General features: G+C 46.2%; 1 protein-coding gene across 1 annotated transcript in view; it reads left to right on the top strand.

Annotated features, from left to right (window-relative positions):
* The window catches only part of LAPTM4B (lysosomal protein transmembrane 4 beta), a 400646-nt gene extending 380582 nt beyond the window's left edge, over nt 1-20064 (top strand). Inside the window, exon 7 of the mRNA XM_085605210.1 lies at nt 19387-20064. Within this exon, the coding sequence (XP_085461336.1) occupies nt 19387-19461 (75 nt within the window). The 3' untranslated portion in view covers nt 19462-20064. The remainder of the gene's footprint in view (nt 1-19386) is intronic.
* The last annotated feature ends 442 nt before the right edge of the window (nt 20065-20506 follow it).

The raw sequence follows: 20506 nt of genomic DNA, 5'->3' as shown, positions 1-20506 counted from the left end.
TTTAAATCAGTGCCGGGCATTTGGCAGTGACACTTTTCTGGGCTCCGACGGTTCTCCGCAGCATATAGGTCTCATGGTCTCTGCGGCCCCGATTACTTCACTCTGATGAGTCACACGGATGGTCTCGCTTGGACCTCGCTGGGTTGTGGCGATCTCACCGTCCTCTTCTCCAGGCTCAGGTCTCCATTGTCACTGTCACAGCTTTAAGGTGCTTCACGGCGCATAGTGTCAAAAGTCTAATCAAACGCTTTGAACTTCAGCGTGATAGTTGCCAGGCGATACTTTGGTACAAAGTGATTTGATGTGGCAGCTTTGTGCTTCGGAGTAGCATAGACTGTTCAGCACCCTTGATGGACACTGCTGGGCTAGCCACTCATGCAGGATGGTTGGGGTATCCTGGATGGAATATCACAGCTTTGCAGGCTTCTTCTTTTGGTCAGCGGGAATCACATGGGCAGCAGTTCAGAAGTTCAGCTGTCGAACCAACTTCAATCACAGGCACACAGTGGTTGCCACACAGCAATGTTGACCCCGACTTTAGTTGGGCAAGCAGATCGGCACACTTTGGCAGGTACCACGACTGCAACAATGGGAAGAACAGAGGAGACTGCTCTGGTATGGTTCAGGAGTGCTGCAGTATCTCCAAGGAGTTTGGGAACTGGCTTCCAATCTTGAGCACGCCAGTCACACGAGTTTTAAGTCACTGGTGGACGGGCCACAGCACCAGGTTAACCCCTTCTTGTTCACACCAACAGTCAGGCCACCTGCAGGGTTGGCTCGCTCCTTCCCTCTCGCTCAGGCAAGACTCCTCGGGTTCCCAGGACAAGTCAAGCAGTTCTTCCTCCAGACCGGACCCCAGTTGATGTCCCCTCACCTCTGGGAATCTAACTGTTAGGAAGACACCAACCCCGGCTGCGCAGTAGTCCTCTGGTTACTTTGTGGAGCACCCCCTCCTGGATAAAAGAGAACTGGGACCTGGAGCAAGAAGTTGGTCATCAGCTCCCTGTTTTAATACGGAAATGGCAGACAGGGAATGTGGAATCTCTGTTCGCCTTTTCAGAGCCAGTTTGGGATGGTTCTCCAATGTCCTTCTCAGGCTGTCTTCCAGCTTTGTCTTGAATGATGCTCTTCACATCAGGGTCATCTCCAGGCACCTAACAGGGATCAAGAACAGAAACTCCTCATCCCTGCTATCCACCACATGGACATCTCAGGAAGATTAACCAGCACCCTCTGTATCACAAATGACTTCATCGAATTTCTAAGGTGAAATATATCTCCTCTTTCCCACTTCCCTTTCTGGGTCCCTCTCTCCAGCCCTAGAAAGGTCTCCAACACACGTCCACTGCCTGGGAAAGCAACCTCACATCTACCTTCAACAGGCACATGAACAGGCCAGGGGCTTCAAAAATGAACCACAAGCCTATGCCACTCTGGTTCAGCCATGCCATATATAACTCACCTCAGAAGCATACATGCACACATGCATGCGCACAGGATCACAGTGTTCAGATTCCGGGTTCACTGTGCGTGAATGGAGCAGTAGGCTCTCCATTGATGTGACTCAAGTAAAAAGGCCTAGTGACACTAGAATTCCTACAAATGTCGACACCACTATGCTACGCATGTGAAAGCATTGCAGAGACCGCAGTCCTTCTCTCACTCCTGAGGGCTTGCTTGATGCACCCCCCCGGTCCAGGGCCAGTTGCAGATTAAGGGCACGCCTAAGCCTTCATGTACACTCTAGATTAGCTGAGGCTGGGGCCAGATATGCAGGTACCAGGATGCCAGATAATCGCAGTTGGAAAGGACACATGACTGTACGCCATGCAGGAGACATTTCCGAACAAACTGTGTCTCAGTGGACTAATGCCTCGACTCCAAGAGTCTGTTTGACCTCATAGTCATAGTTGAATCCGGTGGGGTCCACTCAGCCTTTCATCATGTCACTGAAATGAGCACCATTGAGTTGGCTAACAATAAACAAGTGTTATTGCAGCTGCAGGCGATCGAAGAGTGAGCGTAGGCTTTACATATACATGTCATGTTATATGGGCATTGATGCATTACTAAGGAACTGCGCGTGCCCCATGGCTTCTTAGGTTTATACGATCTATTCACTTGCGTCACTGGACCTTTGAGATCTGCTATACAGTTCTCTGCACCTTGTATGATCTTGGTTTGCACTCTTTAATTAGCTAAATAAATAAAATGAATGTTCTGAATGCTGTGGATATGAAGAGTGTGGCATTTTTGGCGGGAAGCATACACGCGTGCTTTCATAACATTCGTGTTTTCAGAGCTCTTATATTTGATACCAGAGCATGTCAATGGCGGGCCAAGATAAACACGAAGGAGAACAACCTCGGCTGTGAGGCTCATTAGAAAACAAACGTTCACTGCGATTGTCCCACAGAAGCCTTATCAGGGCTTTTCACTCTAGAGTCACAGCTCACGCAGAAAGCGTCGGTGCGCACACCTTTCCCCTGTAAAATCCTTCACCTTAGCTTTCAGGTAAAAGTTCGCGGTATATGAGAGCGAGGCGTGTGTTCCTCGGCGAGCCTTGGCACTCCACAGAATCCGCTCGTGCCTGATCCCGAGCGGAGCATCCTTGCGTGGCAGAAGGCCTCAAGGCCTGAGCTAAGATGCCCACTCCGGAAGGAGCGTCACTCCAGTGCCCTCGGAGTGGAACGAAAGGTTGCCTGGGCTTCCAGATAATCAGCGACTTCAGCCTGCCAGCTCCTCAATGAGACAGAGAGAAGTAAACCAGTCCTGTACACAGGATTTACTGATCTGTGGAACCTACTGCCTAGTGAGCGCGCCACCAAACAACGGCTGCGCCTGCGCCATTCCTAAGTGACAATTTGTGACAACCCTTGCCTCCCTCTGTGCGTCTCTTCTGCTCCAGCCTACCAAACGCCATAGGCTGGCTATATCTTGTGCACACACTGCTCTTCCAACGTGTACTGTTTAAGGAGTTGGAACAGACCCTTCTACTCACAAGCCCCCCTCCCCCCTTTTCCTTTCCCCTGATTCCACCTGTCCTCCCCCCCAGTCTGACTCTATGACACACCTCAGGGACAGAGTTGGCATTTGGCAAGCAGCCTGCAAAACAAAACATAAAACAGCATCACAAAAGTCCGAGGCAGACAGCCTACCATGGCAAGTAAATGCTTCGGGGCAGATTTACATGCGCCCCTTTTCCGTCACTTTTAAAATGGGAAAAGTGACGCAAAAGTGTCGCAAGGGGCTTGTAAATCTGCCCCTATGTGTTTAAGATTTGTGTAGCTCCCACACTGGTATTACTGTAGCCTTGTAGCGCTGGCACGGCAGTAGGATGTGGATTTTGAGTAGAAAACTCTTCTGGAACGAGGTCACTTGGTGCACGTGAAGGTTCGGCCGCGGCAGGCAGCGTGTCCTGGACGGGGCCGTTGTACTCTCAGAAAGGTGTAATGTAGACATCTTAAAGGACCCGCCTCAATGCTAAATATCACAGTCAGTCGAAGAAGTCCTGACGCTTGCCAGCAGCTTTCGAGCCTCTCTGCTAAAAGGTTAGGACTTGACTGCTGCTTGCTCCGCACACAAGCCCAGGGCCAAGACTCCTCGGATGAGAGCTCCGCCTCCTGGGTGAGGACCCTTTACAGCAAATGTAAGCTTTTTATTTCTCTTCCTCAGGGTCTGCTGATTCAGGAAAACTAAAGTTAGCTTATTTAAGGCAGTGTGGGCTGGGAGCTAAAAGCAGCCTTGGAATTGTTATTGTTAAATGTCACTTATATAGCGCCTAATTACCATCGGTCTCTTAGCGCTTATGTAAGAGTAAGAGAATTGTGTCCACATCAGCCTCCTAGTGCACAGCGAGTCTAACTTACTCCTGAAAGATTCAAATGGTGGCCATTTTACACGTGTAGACAAGAAAAGTGTGTGTTCCTCTGGGCTGTCTGCCAAGCTGGACAGCTGAGGGCCTCGCTTTACCTCCACCCTTAAGCCTCGGCCTACCTGGGTTTTCCCTGTGCCCCATGTGGCCAGTCCAGCCTCTCTCGAGGCCAAGGATAGCCCAACAGACAGGGGGGCAGATTTATGAGCTCCTTGCGCCACTTTTGCGTCACTTTTCCCATGTTAAAAGTGACGCAAAAGTGGCGCAAGGGGCTCATAAATCTGCCCCAGGGTTTGTAGTTTGCAGCCGTCTCTGAAGACCAAAGCACAAATGTAGAAGGATTGGGATCTAAATAGAAATGAATGTTTCTCTTCTCCTTCGGTTTTACTGCTATGATTTCTCTTTAGTTTTGTGAAATTTGCTGACTTTAAAGCGTGGGACAACTCGCTGGAGTGAGCATATTCTCTTTTTCTCACATATAGACCATGGGGACATACGTCGTTTGGGGGTCATTCGTTAGTAATTTGCAAGCAAGGTATGGAAGACTGCATGAATTTGAGCTTGCTGCAGACAATGTTTGTTTTAATATCAGGGAAATCAACAGTAATAATTGGTCTAGAAGACCATAAAAGTGGTCCACAAACAGCTAAAAACGGTCCACACACTAACCTGGCAATTCAGACCACCAGGCACTGCCGGATTGTCCTCTAGGCCAGTCCCACCCTGCAGGCTGGATTTGGGGTTGGTTTTCTCAAGTTTCTGTTTTTTATTGTTTCATTGTTTTCCCAGTCCTTGCTGGATTAAAAAAATATATAAGGAAAAGATGACTGGGCCTGAGTGTCTGCTATGGCTTTCCGCAAACAGGCTGTTGGCCATGCAGCCTTTGGCTGTGCGTGGCGAGGCATTGACTGCTTGTGGGCACCCCCATGCGTGGGTTTGGCGTCCTGTGTTGATTGGATGCAGGGCATGGCCAAAGGAGTAGAGTGTCATAGAGTGGATTAAAGTGTTGTACAGTGGAGTGGCATGGAGTAGAGTAGAGTGCTGTACAGTATGGTAGAGTGGGACAGACTGTCGTACGGTTGAGTAGCAGAGAGTAGTGTACGGCTGAGTGCTGTAGAGTGCAGTAGTGGAGTACAGCGGAATAGAGTGGACTAGTGTCTGCTAGAATTTAGTACATTCATTGGGGTAAGCGATGTAGAGTGGAGTAAAGTGTTGTAAAGTGATATAGAGTACAGTAGAGTGTTGTTTAGTGAAATTGAGAAGAGTACATTGTTGTGTATTGTAGACTGGAGTGGTGTAGAGTGTAGTGGTGTACAATGGAGTAGCGTGCAGTAGAATAGCATGTTTTAGAGTGACGTGGAGTGGCATAGAGTGAAATCATATAGTGTGGAGTGCTGTACTGTGGACTTCTATACAGTGGAATACTGTAGAGTGTAGTCGTGTACAGTGTAGTAGCATTCAGTGGAGTGGTGTAGACTGGAGTGTTGTATATTTGAAAAGCTTACAGTGGAGTGGTGTACATTGCAGTGGCATACAGTGGAGTGGATTAGAGTGAAATAGCGTAGAGTAGAGTGGTGTACAGTCGAGTGGTATAGAGTAAATTGGTATAGACAGGGGCATCGTGCCCCCCTTTAGCAGCTACAGCAGTGGTTACATTTTTTATGGGCCTCTTTTATTTACAAAATGGCAGATAAAACCTCATATTTAACACAAGAAGTATGCAAGTATGGGCTTATAGAAAAGGGAAAGAAGGATAAACAAGTGGATGCATTAGTGGGTGAAAGGATGGGGGAAGAAAGGATAGATGCATGATTGGGTGATAGGATGGGTGGGTGAAAGGATGGATGGATGAGTTTGTGAAAGGATGGCTGGGTGAAAGGATGGATGGATAGGTTGATGGGTGAATTAAAAGGTGAGCGAGCAAAAGGATGGGTTGGTAGGTGAAAGGATGAATTGGTAAAAGGATTGGTGGATGGACGGGTTGGTGAAAGAATGAGTGGGTGAAAGGATGAGGGATAAGTGGGTAAGAAGATGGGTGGATGAGTGTGTGAGAGGATCGTATTGGGCTGAGGTAGGAGAGCTTCTGAACGCAGTCACTGACCGGGAGGTAGAGTTCGACATGGCGACATGTCTACTGCTCTGGTTCCCTCATACGGCAAGGACGAAAGTAACGAGAAAATTCATTGACCTAGGTCTCATGTTGGCCCAGAGAGAGATTACATGGCACTGGAAATCCAGGGAGGGCCCATCCGTTAGGAGATGGATGAATGAGCTGTTGAAATGGTCTAGATGTGAAAGTGTGCTCAGAAGGCGACAGGCTGCCAGGGCGGGTAACGAGAAGGGCTTGGAGTTGGCGAGGGCTTGGGAGATGATAGTACAGGCTCTGCAAGACTTACCTGATGGAGTGCGAAGAACACGAACATTCGGAGGGCGGGGTTCCATGAGGCTTGGGAGACCAAATGCAAAACCCGATTAATGGCAAACTTTAGCGTCAGAACCCACAATTATAACCCACATCAGCAGCAGTTGGGGGGTGGGAAGGGTGGAGGGGAGTTAATGGGGTATTGTGGTAGTGATCAGAAGAGCGCCTGCAGAAAGGATCTATGACTGATGACTACAGGGGAACGGGGTTCCAGAGCAGCGCTCCTTGGGTACATGTAATGTGATTACCGATAGGCCTTAGGAACTGCTACCACGGGAGGGCACTAGTGTGGACCTGATGTTGTGGACACGAACAATACTGGTGCCAACCACTCTGAGTGGCTGACTATACTTGGCGGCGTTTTTGGGGAGGGAGTTTGATGGGTATAAAAGCAGATACTATATTATGCTGTTGACCTGACATCTCTATGAGATGTTCGCCATGATACTCTGAGTCACTGTACTGGTACGCCGCCCGGCCCCCGGGATGTGGGCTGAATGGCTGTGTGCATTTTTATAACGACGGATGTGCTTTGAGATAACATGCGTGTACAGGTTGACTTAATGGATGCCTTGTTTATAACTCTGCAATAAAAACATGTTTTAAAAAAAAAAAAATGAGTGTGTGAGAGGATGGATGTGAAAAAGGATGAGTGAATGAGATGGAGGGATGGTTGCATGGATGCATAGGTGGGTGGGTGAAAGAGGGCAGAGTCAAATGGAAAATTTAGAGAATGAGTGGATGGGTGAAAGAGTGGAAGTGTAAATGAAAATCTAAGAGGATGGATGAATGAATGGGTAAAATGATGGTAGAGTGAATGGAAAACCCAGGATAGATAGATGGATGGATGGCTGTCAAAATAAATGGAAGTCTGAGAGGATGGATGGAATTATAGATTGATGGGTATGGGCGAAAGGATGGCAGAGTAAATGGACATTTGAGAGTATGGATGAATGGATAGGTGGTTGGGTGAAAATATGGCATAGTAAATAGAAATCTAAAAGGATGGATGGATGGGTGTAAGGATGGTAGAATGAATGGAGACTTCAGAGAATGGATGAATGGATGATGGCAGGATAAATGGAAATTTGAGAGGATGGACGGATGGATGGATGAAAGTACGGCAGCGTAAATAGAAATATTAGACAATGAATAGATGGGTGAGAGGACGGCAAAATAAATGGAAATCTAAGAGGATGAGCAGGTGAAAAGATGCCAGAGTAGATGGAAATCTAAGAGAATAGATGGATGGGTGGATGGATGGATGGGCGGATGGATGGATGGCATAGCAAATAGGATTCTGAGAGTATGGATGGGTGGCAAAGTAAATGGAAATCAGAGAGGCTGGATGGTGAAATAATGGCAGAGTAAATGGAAATTTGAGAGGATGGATGGGTAAAATGATGGCAGAGTAAATTGAAATCAAGAGGATGGATGAATGGGTGGGAAAAAGGATTGCAGAATTAATGGAAAGCTGAGAGGATGGATGGAACAGTAAATGAAATCTGAGCATAGATAGATGGATGAAAGTATGGCAGAGTAAATAGAAATATGAGACAATGAATGGCTGGATGGGTGGGTGTGAGAATGGCAGAATAAATGGAAATCGTAGAGGATGGATTGTAGGGTGAAAGTAGAGCAGAGTAAATAGAAATATGAGGAGATGAATGGATGGGTGCAGGGACATTGCTTTAGCAGCTATAGTGGGGTGGGGTTTTTATGGGGGTGGGGGGTTTTATAGGCCTCTTTTATTTGCAACTTTGTAGATAAAAGCTCATAATTAACACAAGAAGGAAGGGCTCATAAAAAAAGGAACAAAGGATGAACTAGTGGATGCTTGAGTGGGTGAAAATATGGATGGCTGAGTGGGTGAAAAGATTGGGGGATGAAAGGATGATTTGAATTAGTGGGTTAAAGGATGGGTGGGTAAAATGATGAATGAGTGAATGAAAGGATGGGTGGGTGAAAGGATTTATGGGTGAATTTAAAGATGAGTGAACAAAAGGATGGATTAGTGGGTGAAAGGATAGGTCGGTAAAAGGATGAATGGGTGGGTCGAAAGGATGGGTTGAGAGAATGATGGATGGGTTGGTGAAGGGATGATTGGTTGAAAGGATGGGGAATGAGCTGGTTAAAGATAGATGAGAGGATGGGTTGGTAAAAGGAAGACTGGGTAGATGGGTGGATGAAAGGATGGCTGAGTGAATAGAAATCTGAGAGGATGGATGGGTATGGGTGAAAGATGGAAGAGGAAATGGAAAATTGAGAGGATGGGTGGATGGTTGGGTGAAAAGGCGGCAGAGTAAATGGAGTTCTAAGAGGATGGATGGAAGGATGTCTGAAAGGATAGTAGAGTGAATGTAAAACTTAGGATGGATGAATGGCAATGTAAATGGATATCTGAGAGAGTGGATGGATGGGTATGGGTGAAAGGTTGGCATTGCAAGTGGAAATCTAAAAGTTTGGATTGATGAGTGGGTGAAAGGCATGTAGATTGAATGGAAAACTCAGAGGATGGTTGGATGGATGGACGGACAGCAGAGTAAATGGAAATCTGAGAAGATGCATGGATTGCAGAGTACATAGAAATTTGAGAGGCTGGAGGGATGGGCGTTTGAGTGAAAAGATGGCATAGTAAATGGAAATCTGATAGAATGGATGGATGAAAAGTGCCATGGAATGTAGTGATGTACAGTGTAATAGTGTACAGTGCATTGTTATAGAGTGGAGTGGCATATAGTGGAGGGAAGTGGCGTAAAGTGCAGTGGTGTACAGAGAAATAGCGTACAGTACAAAAGTGCACACTGAAGTGGCGTGCAGTGGAGTGGCATAGAGTGTAACAGCATAGAGTGTAGTGTCGTAGAGAGGAGTTGCATACCGTGGAACAGTGTACAGAGAAGTAGGGTAGAGTGAAGGGGCGTACAGTGTAGTGGCATATACTGGCTTGTCATAAAATGAAGAGGCATTGAGTGTAGTGGTGTAGAGTTGAAGGGCGTACTATGGATTAATGTAGACAGGAGTGGCGTATAGTGGCATGGCATAGAGTGTAGTGGCATACATTGGAGTGTGGTAATTCAGACACAGCATGAAAGTGTGGTATTGAATGTAAATGTAATGTGGCAGAAAAATCGATTATTTGGTGTAAATGGCAATTCTTGGTATTATTTGTAAATAGTGTAAGTAGTGTTAAAGTAATAATTTCTAAAATACTTAGTTATATATTTTGCTGCAGTATACCACTCTAAATTTACAGTATACCATGGTACATAGGGCAATATGTGATTGGCTAATGGCTGTGTTTACCAACCTTAAAAGGCAACCATGTCCTTTTCAGCACATTTTTGCTGCACTCTGCATTTTGCTGTGTTCTGGATTAGGGTCTTAGATCTAGGTAAGTAGTAGGTTTTATTGTTGTTCCCAACCCTTTACAACTTTATTAAGGTGTTAATAAGTAGAGAAATGTATTTATAATTATCTATATATTTTTCCATCAGTTTAGGGAGAGATGCACATAAAGAAATGTAAGTATTGCAGTAAGTAGCTATACTGCGGTGCTCTGTAGACTGTTTTGTGAAGATTTAAATATGTTAAAAGTAGAAAATACACTGCAGTACCCTATAGTTCTAAAATTTGGTGTACTAAAGTCTTTTAAATTTTTTTTACATACTTTTTTATTTATTTTTGGTATTGTAGTACTGCTGAGGTGGTACCGTGTTACTCTGTAGAATTTTTATAAAAATATATGGAAACGTATAAATATTTTTTCCTACCTATTACGCCTTTGACAAAGTGGTAATATGTAGGGGAAATATCAAACCCAATACCTACATCTAAGGGCGAAACACAGAACACAGGCAAAGTGTACCTAAAAACAGCATGGCTGCCTTCAACTTTTGTAAAGGCAGTATTTAGCCAATCACATAATGACTTGGCATCCCTATGTACCGCGATACTTCCGTGAAAAAGCACAACATTTCACAAAAATACTGCAACAGCAGATATCACTAGTTAAAATGCCTCATAACGTAAAAAATACTTACCCTACTGACTTTTGCACATCATAATGTATCATCCTGCCAAATTTAATATATGTATATATAGGTTAGTTTACCTGTCAAGTAGTAAACCTGCAAATTTAAAGTATTAAGACTTACCCACAATGTAATGACTCCAGATGTTTAGCTCGAGAAGTAACGGAAATATACCCCAGTAATACATACGAATTGGATAACACACGGTTCCCATATCCCTATTGAAGTCGAGCTGTCTGAGTTGCCTATTTTTTGGCTCCTCTGGTTTGGCCCGGAGTCTGATTTTCCACTCTTCCTCGTTGCCCCTCTCTAGACAGGATACACATGCTTGAAGAGGAGGGCAAGCATGGCATAAAATAATTGTATGTGGCACTTTCTTTTATGGGAAGCTAATGCTTCAAATTGGAAATATCTGCCGTGTAATTTAAACGTAATGGAGCCATTTCCAACCTAACAAATGCTGATGTTGCACATGGCTGTGTTTTTGTGGTTCCTTGACTGGAATGCCGCTCAGGAATTGGGGTTTGTGGTTGTGTCAGTCATGTGCAGAGAGAAACTAACCCCTCATTCTTTGAATGTGCGAGCATCCCCCGAGGCCGGTCACCTTGGCGTCCTCGACTGCCATTAATGGTGAGTCCTCAAACTCTCGAACGTCTGGGTGGCTAATGTGACCTCACAGGGATTCACGAGACTGCCTTTTGTGGTCTCCACACTCACTTAAAGGAAACTCCGGTTTCAAATGCTTGTCTGTTTTATGTTATGTTTTCGTTTTTTATGTACACCACTGAGCTGAGTGAAAAAACAGATGAATCCCAACGCTGCTGCTCCTTCAAATGTGCCCCCGACTCACCAATGGCAGCCATGCTGCAAGAAGCCGGAACCCACCTTCTCCTCACCCCTTGCGGCTTCTTAAATCAGTCATTTATAGTTTCAGGTCCCTTCTTCCTCACTCTGGCTCTATTTTCTTATTTCCCCTAGGCTGAGGACACTTTTCCCCGGAAAGAGTCGATGTGTACATTAATATTACAAGCCCTGAATAATGACTGCTCCATTCCAAACTTTCTTACTCTGGGAGTCTGGGTCTCCTTTAGGCACTATTGATTTTTTGTTGTTGCAGATTTATATAGCGCAAACTCGACCCGAAGGTATTGGAGCACTTTTACATGAGCACCGGTTACGTTACACAATGACACATTCATGTTTTTTGGTATGTGTAGTCGACCCCGAGGCTCTAACCTTGGTTTCCCAGCTCCAAAGTCGGTAGTCTAGCCGTGGGACCACATCCTCTCCCCATTTACCTCCATATGTGCATGCAGTATCCCTACACTCTTGTTAAAAGAATTCTTACTCAGGTATATGTAGCTATGGAGCGATGAAGGCAGTTCTATCTGAGGAGCAGTGGAGCGCTGATCAAAAAGCGGGAGCCCAGAGAGACGTTTCCGTATTGTTTCTAATGAGACAGGGGGGGTCAGGACTGGGCTGCCTGTTTTTTCCACCCGCCATTTCTCATGCGAACTGGAGCCTTTGAAGTCTGGTTTTCTGGGCAGGAGGACGACGCTGGTGCCTCTCTAACTTTCTCCAGTCACCTCTGGAAATTAGAGTAGGATGGGGTTTGGGAGGTCCGGGGGAGCAGGAAAGAGAGTGAACGGGAAGGGGGCGAGACTGGTTTGAACATTTTTGCCAGTGCTGCTTTTGGTTCCCAATCCAGCCTTGGGTAGTGTTTAGCATCCTCTGCAGTTATGGCTGATATGGGCTTGAGCCCCCATACAAGTCTCTTTAGCCCTGCCATCCTCAGTATGGCTTCCCCAGCTTGGGGATGGCCCTGAAGGAGAGAGGCCAGGTGGAGCACACTCTGGATCCTTCCCGCTACTTGTGGAGAGCGCTCCTGAAGCACTGTCTGCTGCGGCTGATGTACAACTTTTTTCTTTGTTTGAAACCAACACAGAGGGGGTTTGAGTAGGACCCCCATCACCATTGCTACAAAAGAAGAGGACGCAGGACTGTAGAAGGATATGGCACTCCCCATACTCATGCCAAAGCCCTCACTGTTACAAATAAACAAGAGCCTCTTACAAACTGGCAACGTTAGAACTATTTTATTGAACGGCTTATATTACAATGTGTCATTAAATCAATCAATCAAGGATTTATAAAGTGCAGCAATTCACCCATGTGGGTCTAGAGGCACTGGAGTTGCTAGCTGCTTAATGGTGATCTTGTTCATTTGAACAGCAAGGTCTTGAGTCCTTTCCTGAATTGCCAGCGGGATGAGGCGGTCCCGAGGTGCAGGGGAATATCCTTCCAGGCTTTGGCCGCCTGGTTTGAGAAGGAGCGTTCTCCGCTCTTGCATCAGCGGATCTGGAGGGTGTCTGCGAGAAAGAGGGAGGCAGATCATAGGTGTTTTGTTTGTTGGTGGAAGGCCATGCATTTGTTGAAGTATGCTGGTTCTTCGTTGTGCAGGGCTTTGTATGCGTGGGTCTACATCTTGAACTGGCATCCCTTCTGTAATCGTAGCTTCATGAGATGGGAGGTGATGTGGGTCCGTCTGGGGAGGTCGAGCATGAGTCTTGCCTCTGAGTTTTGTATTGTCGGTAGTCTCTTCAGGAGCCGTGCGGTGATTCCTACGTATAGTGTGTTCCCATAGTCTAGCCTGCTGGAGACGAGGGCCTGTGTGACGGTCCTTCTGGTGTTGACTGGGAGTCACCTGAAGCTCTTACAGAGCATGCCTAGAGTGTGGAAGCAGGCAGAAGAGACTGTGTTTACCTGTTTCTTCATGGATAGTTTGCTGTCGAAGATGATACAGAGGTTGCGGCTATGGCCCCTTGGAGCGGGGAATGGGCCATGTTCTGCAGGCCACCATGCGTTGTTTCGTGGCGAGGTGTTGTTTCCAAAGATGAGGACTTTGGTCTTGTCTGTGTTGTGTTTGAGACAGTTTTTCTTCATCCAGTCGGCAAAATTCATCATACATCTGCGGAAGTTGGCTCTGGTGGTAGACTGGTCTTCTGACAGCGAGAGGATGAGCTGGCTGTCATCGGCGTAGGAGATGATGTTGATTCTGTGCGATCTGGCAGTGGTGGCCAGGGGATGGTCCTTGGGGATGCTGCAGATGATCTTCTTGGGTTCTGAGGTGAACGGTAGGAGACAGATTCTCCGGGTTCTTCCGTTGAGGTATGAGGGGATCCATTTGAGAGAGTCTCCCTGGATTCCGATGTGGTGTAGTCTGTTGATCAGGATCCGATGGGAGATGGTGTCGAAGGCCGCTGATTGGTCCAGGAGGGTGAGGGCTGTCATTTTGCAGTGACCTGGGTTGGCCCTGATGTCGTTGGTGGTTGTGATCAGTGCTGTCTCTGTGCATTGGTTGGCTCGGAATCCAGAATGAGAGGGGTCCAGGTGTTCAGTGAGTTGCTGGTTGATTGTCTTCTTGAGAATTTTCCTTGGAAAGGGGAGCAGGGAGATGGGCTGGTAGTTCTGTTCTGCTGGGTCGGCGGATGGTTTCTTCAGTAGGGGCCTTACTTGAGCATGTTTCCAATCCTCAGGGAAGGAGGCTGAGGTGATGGAGGTTTTCAGGACCTTCTTGAGCTTCTCGGCAATCGTCTTGCTCACGAGGTTGACGGTGTGGTGGGGACAGGGTTCCGTGGGTGCCCCGGAGTGCACAGAGTTCATAATGGAGACTGTGGCTTGAGTTGTGAGAGGGTCCCAATGGGTGAGCAGGTGTTCGGGGTTTGTGTATTTGTGTGTGAGCAGGCTGATTCTGTTGGCGGCCTGGAGTTTTTGTTTTTTGTAGATCTTGTCGTGGAAGAAGTCTGCCAGGGTGTCACATAGTTCTAGGGAGGGAGTGATGTTGTTTCTGGTAGCTAAGGGTTTAGAAAACTCCTTCATAATGTCGAAGAGCTCCTTGCTGCGAGTTGTGCTGGCTTCAATGTGGACAGCTAGGACGTTCTTCTTAGTTTATTTCAGGAGTTGGTGGTAATGGTTGAGTGCTTCCTTGAAGGTGCTATGGTCTCCTGTCTCTTTGCTGGTGTGCTACATCCTTTCTAGTTGCCGGCAGATACATTTGGTGGATTTCAGCTCCTCAGTGAACCAGCTGGCTCTTCTGGCAGGTCCTTTGAATTTGGCTGGCTTGGTGGGGACAATTGTGTTGGGGCATTCTGTGATTCACTGGGAATTGTTTGTCACAGCCAGTGCTGGGTTGGATGTGGCATCTGTGTAGCGCTGGGGGTGCGCACCGTACATACACGGGTGGGGGTACGACTCGAACGTACACGGGTGTACATACACGGAGGGGTTCGACACGTACACGGGTGTACATACACGGAGGGGGTTCGACACGTACACGGGTGTACATACACGGGGGGTTCGACACGTACACGGGTGTACATACACGGGGGGGTTCGACACGTACACGGGGGGTTCGGCGCGTACTCACGGGGGCTGGGGGGGGTACGGCGCGTACTCACGGGGGCTGGGGGGGTACGGCGCGTACTCACGGGGGCTGGGGGGGGGGGGTAACGGCGCGTACCGGGCCCCCTATTCTGGTCGTTTCGCGGCGTAATTCGCTTTTCCGGCACTTTTTGGGTGCCGTGAAAATATTGCCGTCCGGACTGCTGTCGGTTCGAATCGTACTTCCTGGGTCGTGAAACGCTGCCTGACAGCGTCCCGACGTCACGTCGGAGCATTCCCGGATCACATTCGTATGTATATTTTTGTCGGACGGTGTTTTTTACGATTCGTATGGAAATGGTGTTTCCGTGCGAATCGTACTTCCATATTTGTACAGTTTTACAACCGGGTACGAGTCGGACGGAGAAAACGCTCCGACCGACGGTTCGTACCCGGTTTTTCCAGGATCGTAATCGGCACCTCTGTGTTTTTTTACAAATCTGCGCAAAATCTTTTCAATAAGAAATGTCATCCACCTCGGCTCCCTCATGGAACGTTTTGTGATGATCCATCAAACAGGGACCAAAAGCACAAATTTCCATGCCACATCCCATAGTAAAATTTGCTCTCTTCGATACAGAAAACAATGAGCGCAAGTGCATCAAATGTGGCTAAATGTTAGAACTTTACTCAGAAAGGGGGCATATAGTGATTTGGTGTAAATCTACTCAGCCGTTTTTGAGAAAATAATTTTCAACCCACAGAAAAACGTAGGTATATCTGGACAGTTATTCCCTTTTTAACACCCTTTCTGATGTTTGTTTCACGTTAACGAGGTAGCCACGTTCTATTGCGAGTGCAGAATCTATCCAGGAATCTCTAACATGACGTTTTATTTTAGCTCTATTGTAATGGTGTGTAGGAACCATAACAGAATACTAAGGAGAGAGAAGGCAGGAGGATAACAGAAAAGCTGAAAGGGAGAAACAAATGCAAACAAGTTTAGAATTCTAAGATTCGTATGCTAACAGAACACATGCGTCATGCGTGTCCTTCTGAAGTTCAAAAAATGTAAGTCTAAGGGAGGGATGATTCAGGGAGAATTATATGGTGAGGAGTATCCCCAGTCAGAAATAGGCCATCTTGTTTCTTTATTTCTGTGTTCTCTTGTGGCATGAAGGACAAGTCAGCAATGATGAGTGATCTGAGTATGGATATATGATGTGGGATGGGACATGCCAATGGATTGCAAAAACATGCACAATAGGGTACGGATACAGAGAGCCTCAGTCTTTGGAAGCTTTCAAACAGGGACAACTGGAGTTAATCCAATGTGGATTATGCAGGAGCCAATCTGCAAACATTTGGCAACCACCAGTACCCTCTTGAAGTTTTAAGTGCGGAAATGAAGTTCAGTTTCACCAGCATACTCTTGAAAACCAAGCTCATACCTATGTGACAGTCACATTCCAGTAGTCAAGGTATATTATTGTTTAACTCTGTCTGTACAGCTTTATGGCAGTATCCTTAATCCTAAACACATAAAGAGTTGCAAAGATACATAGAGGTTTTATTTAACCCTCATTATGACGGGTGGTATTCCCCTGGTGTGATAACTCATTATTGATTTCCACCATCCATCATTCTGAGTGGCCCGGTGTCTCCAGGTCTGGTTATCCTGAGTCTACAAATTTCAGACCCAATATTTCCAGCCCCTGGGTGAACCTGCTGCAGGGGCTTAGCTGAGGGTTGGAGCACAGCCTGCCCACTCCTGCACCACAATGGGGAGCAGACTATAACCTCCTCTAGCAGGCCTCAGATTCCATTCTCTTCCTACCCTCGCACCAAAAGAGTCCCACACCATCATGGCAGTGCTCGATTCAAAGCGACACCACTTGGGTTCTTCCCCAGAACACAACACAGGGGAGCAGTCAGCGCTCCCCACTACTTCAGACTTCAACAGCCCTCACCTCCTGACATCCCCACTGCTTCAGACTTCAACAGCCCTCACCTCCTGACATCCCCAGGCTTCATCCGGCTCTCTAGTTTTCCAACTACTCTGAGCATGCCAATGCAACAGTCACATCAAAGTATTCATGTTCTCTGATATTGCTTAGCTCTGCATAGCTTAAAGACAATTTTCTCAATTGTAAAAACACAGAAACTACATACGTTCTCAGAGTTTTCCTTTGGCCCTCATTACAAGTGGCGGTATTTCACCCAGAGTGGTAACTGTAATTGAAATCCTGCCACTCACCATTTTGAGTGGTTCAATGTCTCCAGGTATGGTAATCCTGGGTTTGCAAACTTGGGACCTGCTATTTGTGGGCCTAATGACACCAGGCCCAGTTTCGCTGGTTGCATATGTGCACCCTGTAAAACTGTTGCAAGTGCTCAGGGCAGAAGCATAGTCCAGCCCCTGCCCAATCCCTCCAGCACAACGCGGAGAAGACTGCGCTCCCCTAAGCAGACCCCAAATCATCCTCCTACATCATTCCCCCCACCCCCAGAGAAGGAAAGTCCTGGATCAATCACAATCCAGGTGGAACAAGTCAGTGGATTGGTCCCCAGAATAATGGAATAACGCACAAAAAAATTGCCTGGCAACCCACAATCTGTGTAGTTATTCCCCATTCTGGGGACAAAAAGTTAAATAGATGGGTCATGTATCCTTACACCAAATTCCAGTAAACTTGTAGTGAGGATCATTCTGCCTTACACTATTGTCTTTGTCCTTCACACTACCGAACAACTCAATTGAACAAAAGCAAAGAATGCTGATAAAGAAATGTTGTGCCTATTTATTTTTAATTAAAGCAAACACAAGTAGATGATGGACGGAGAGCTGAAACTTTTCAGGCACTCACCCCAGTCACACATCTGGGTTGAATCCATCGTCGTTCTTTAGCTCACTTCGCCACCTCAGTTCATACCCAGCTATATGAAAATCAGTCTTGACCCTGTGCCTCATGGGAACAGTCCAGCCCGAACTGCCAAGCCAGGTCTTCCCTGAACTGAAAACAATCATCCTGGGACTGGTTTTGGGCTAACACCCCTCATCAGCCAGGCTAGCTTGAACCCAGTGGCAAAGTGAGCAAGGGACCCACGTCTGGTCATACCCTGTCAACTAAGGGCGAACAAAGCAAACACAAGGAGATGATGGACTGAGCACTGAAACTTTTCAGACACTCACCCCCAGTCACAGATCTGGGTTGAATCCATCGATGTTCTTTAGCTCACTTCGCCACCTCAGTTCAGACCCAGCTAAATGCAAATTAGTCTTGACACTGTGCCTCATGGGAACAGTCCAGCCCGAACTGCCATGCCAGGTCTTTTCTGAACCGAAAACAAGCATCCTGCGACCGGTTTCGGGGTAACACCCCTCATCAGCCAGGGTAGCTTGAATCCAGTGGCAAAGTAAGCAAGGGAGCCACATCTGGGCAAACCCTCTCAACTTTGGGCGAACAAAGCAAACACAAGGAGATGATGGACGGAGTGCTGAAACTTCTCAGACACTCACCTCCAGTCACAAATCTGGGTTGAATCCATTGTCGTTCTTAAGCTCACTTCGCCACCTCACTTCAGACCCAGCTATATGCAAATCAGTTTTGACTCTGTGCCTCATGGGAACAGTCCAGATTGAACTGCCAATCCAGGTCCTCCCTGGACCAGAAACAAGCATCCTGGGACCGGTTTCGGGGTAACACCCCTCATCAGTCAGGCCAGCTTGAATCCAGAGGCAAAGTGAGCCAGGGACCCACATCTGGCCATACCTTGCCAACTTGGGGGGAACAAAGCAAACACAAGGAGATGATGAACGGAGTGTTGAAACTTTTCAGACACTCCCCCCCAGTCACAGATCTGGGTTGAATCCATCATCGTTCTTTAGCTCACTTCGCCACCCCAGCCCAGCTATACGCAAATCAGTCTTGACCCCGTGCCTCATGGGAACAGTCCGGCCCAAACTGCCAAGTCAGGTCTTTCCTAAACTGGAAACATGGCTGGTTCTGAACTAGGGTGGCGAAGTGAGCTATTGAACTGTCTGGAAGCCACTCCAGGATTAAGGTGATATATAGTGCTGCCTTCTTCAAAGAAAGCTAGATCTTCTGAATCACATACTGTGTTGGGCTTCAATTCAGATAGTTACGTCCAGGGTACTTGTGAGCTACTAGTAGGTGCCAAGCTAACTGTTGGGGACCAATAGTCTAAGCCATGCATAAACCCATATATCCACCTACATGAACCCACTCATGCATTTAACTAACTTCTCTCCACCCACCTGCTCACACTCACCACCCACCTACATCCATGCATGCATTTATTGATACACTCACATGCATACATTAATCCTACCACCTACACTTTCCTCCATTCTTACCCCCCTACAGCCATACATTCATTGATTCATCCATCAACACATTTGTGTGCATGTCTGTATGTCTGTGTTGTCTTTGCATGTGTGTTCTGTGTGTGCATGGGTGCCTGTATCTTGTGTGTCATCATATGCGTGCAATATGCAAAACCCACCCTGTTGGCCGACAGAGTGCTTGTTTGCAATGTACCCACAATTAAAAGTATACGATTAATTAAATCATTAACTACTCTAACTTTTATACCATTGTTTTCACGCCACTGCCGCCATAATTCCTAACCATACTTTTTTTCTGACTTCTGCTCAGGTGTTGCTGCCCGCCTATGATGACTCCATGACTGGTGTCGCCAAGGACCCGCCACCACCCTACATCTCTGCTTAAGGGATTGATAACACAAAAGAATATATCTGAAGTTCACTCACTGGAGCAATAATGTGAATCACTTCCATAGAATGCCCTCTTAGAGAAAATCGTTTTCTCTCCTAAAAAGATGTTTCAAATTTTCCATTTTCCAGGTCATATGTTTCCTTATTGATAGCAAAGAAGTGCCCCTCTCCATGACCACCCAGGAGCGCAGCGCGTGGCACGGCACAGGTGCTGGGCGCACTGATTTGAGCGATGCCCTGTATAGCAATAAATGACGACTTCTGCGCAGTGAAACTGGTGGATTAATGGGTGTGGAGTACATTTATTTTCAGGGGCGCTCTTTACTAGGTTCTATTAAGCTAGCCGCTTTTCTTTGAAAAAAGAATGTTTTTAATTTAAATATTTATTTTATCCACATTGATTGATTCTTGGAGAGGATTATGCAATAACCTATACTTGGTAGTTTCATTGTTTTTGTTTGTACAGCTCGGAGCAGTTTCACGTTGTGTGCATGTTTTTTCTAAATTATAAAGGTATATTGACAACACAGTTGTTTTTAGGTGTATCATGCAACATCAAAACCATTCCAACAAAATAAAATGGCGTTTGAATATAAAACTTTCATTGTATATTTCTGCATGCATCACACACATTCATGTTTTGTCTTTTATACAAGTGACCTAGAAAGTTTCAAATTAGCTTCCTCAGTGTTCTACAAGCACACTGCTGTATTTTTAGTTTAGAAATGCTTTACGGAAGAGAATCGAAAAAGCATTACATATGATAATAATATACAATAAAAGTAATCCAAACATTCATAAATATATAATGAAATATGACAACTAAACAGTTCTATAAACAGAAAAACAAAAGAGAAAAAAATAGAAAAAAACAGCCAAAGTTAATAAAACATAATCTAGAGAACCATGAACCTAAGTGCTTGAATTAAAAGATATAAACTTATTAATAGACCAAATGCATTTTAACAATTTTGAAAATAGAAAGAAAAGACGAGAAAAAGAAAGAGAGAAGGAAAAGAAAAGAGAAAAAAGATATAGGG

The sequence above is a fragment of the Triturus cristatus genome, chromosome 5_1 (genome assembly GCF_964204655.1).
Source record: "Triturus cristatus chromosome 5_1, aTriCri1.1, whole genome shotgun sequence".
Taxonomy (NCBI): domain Eukaryota; kingdom Metazoa; phylum Chordata; class Amphibia; order Caudata; family Salamandridae; genus Triturus; species Triturus cristatus.
Note: the sequence above shows the minus strand (reverse complement) of the source record. Positions and strands in the feature narration are given on the sequence as shown.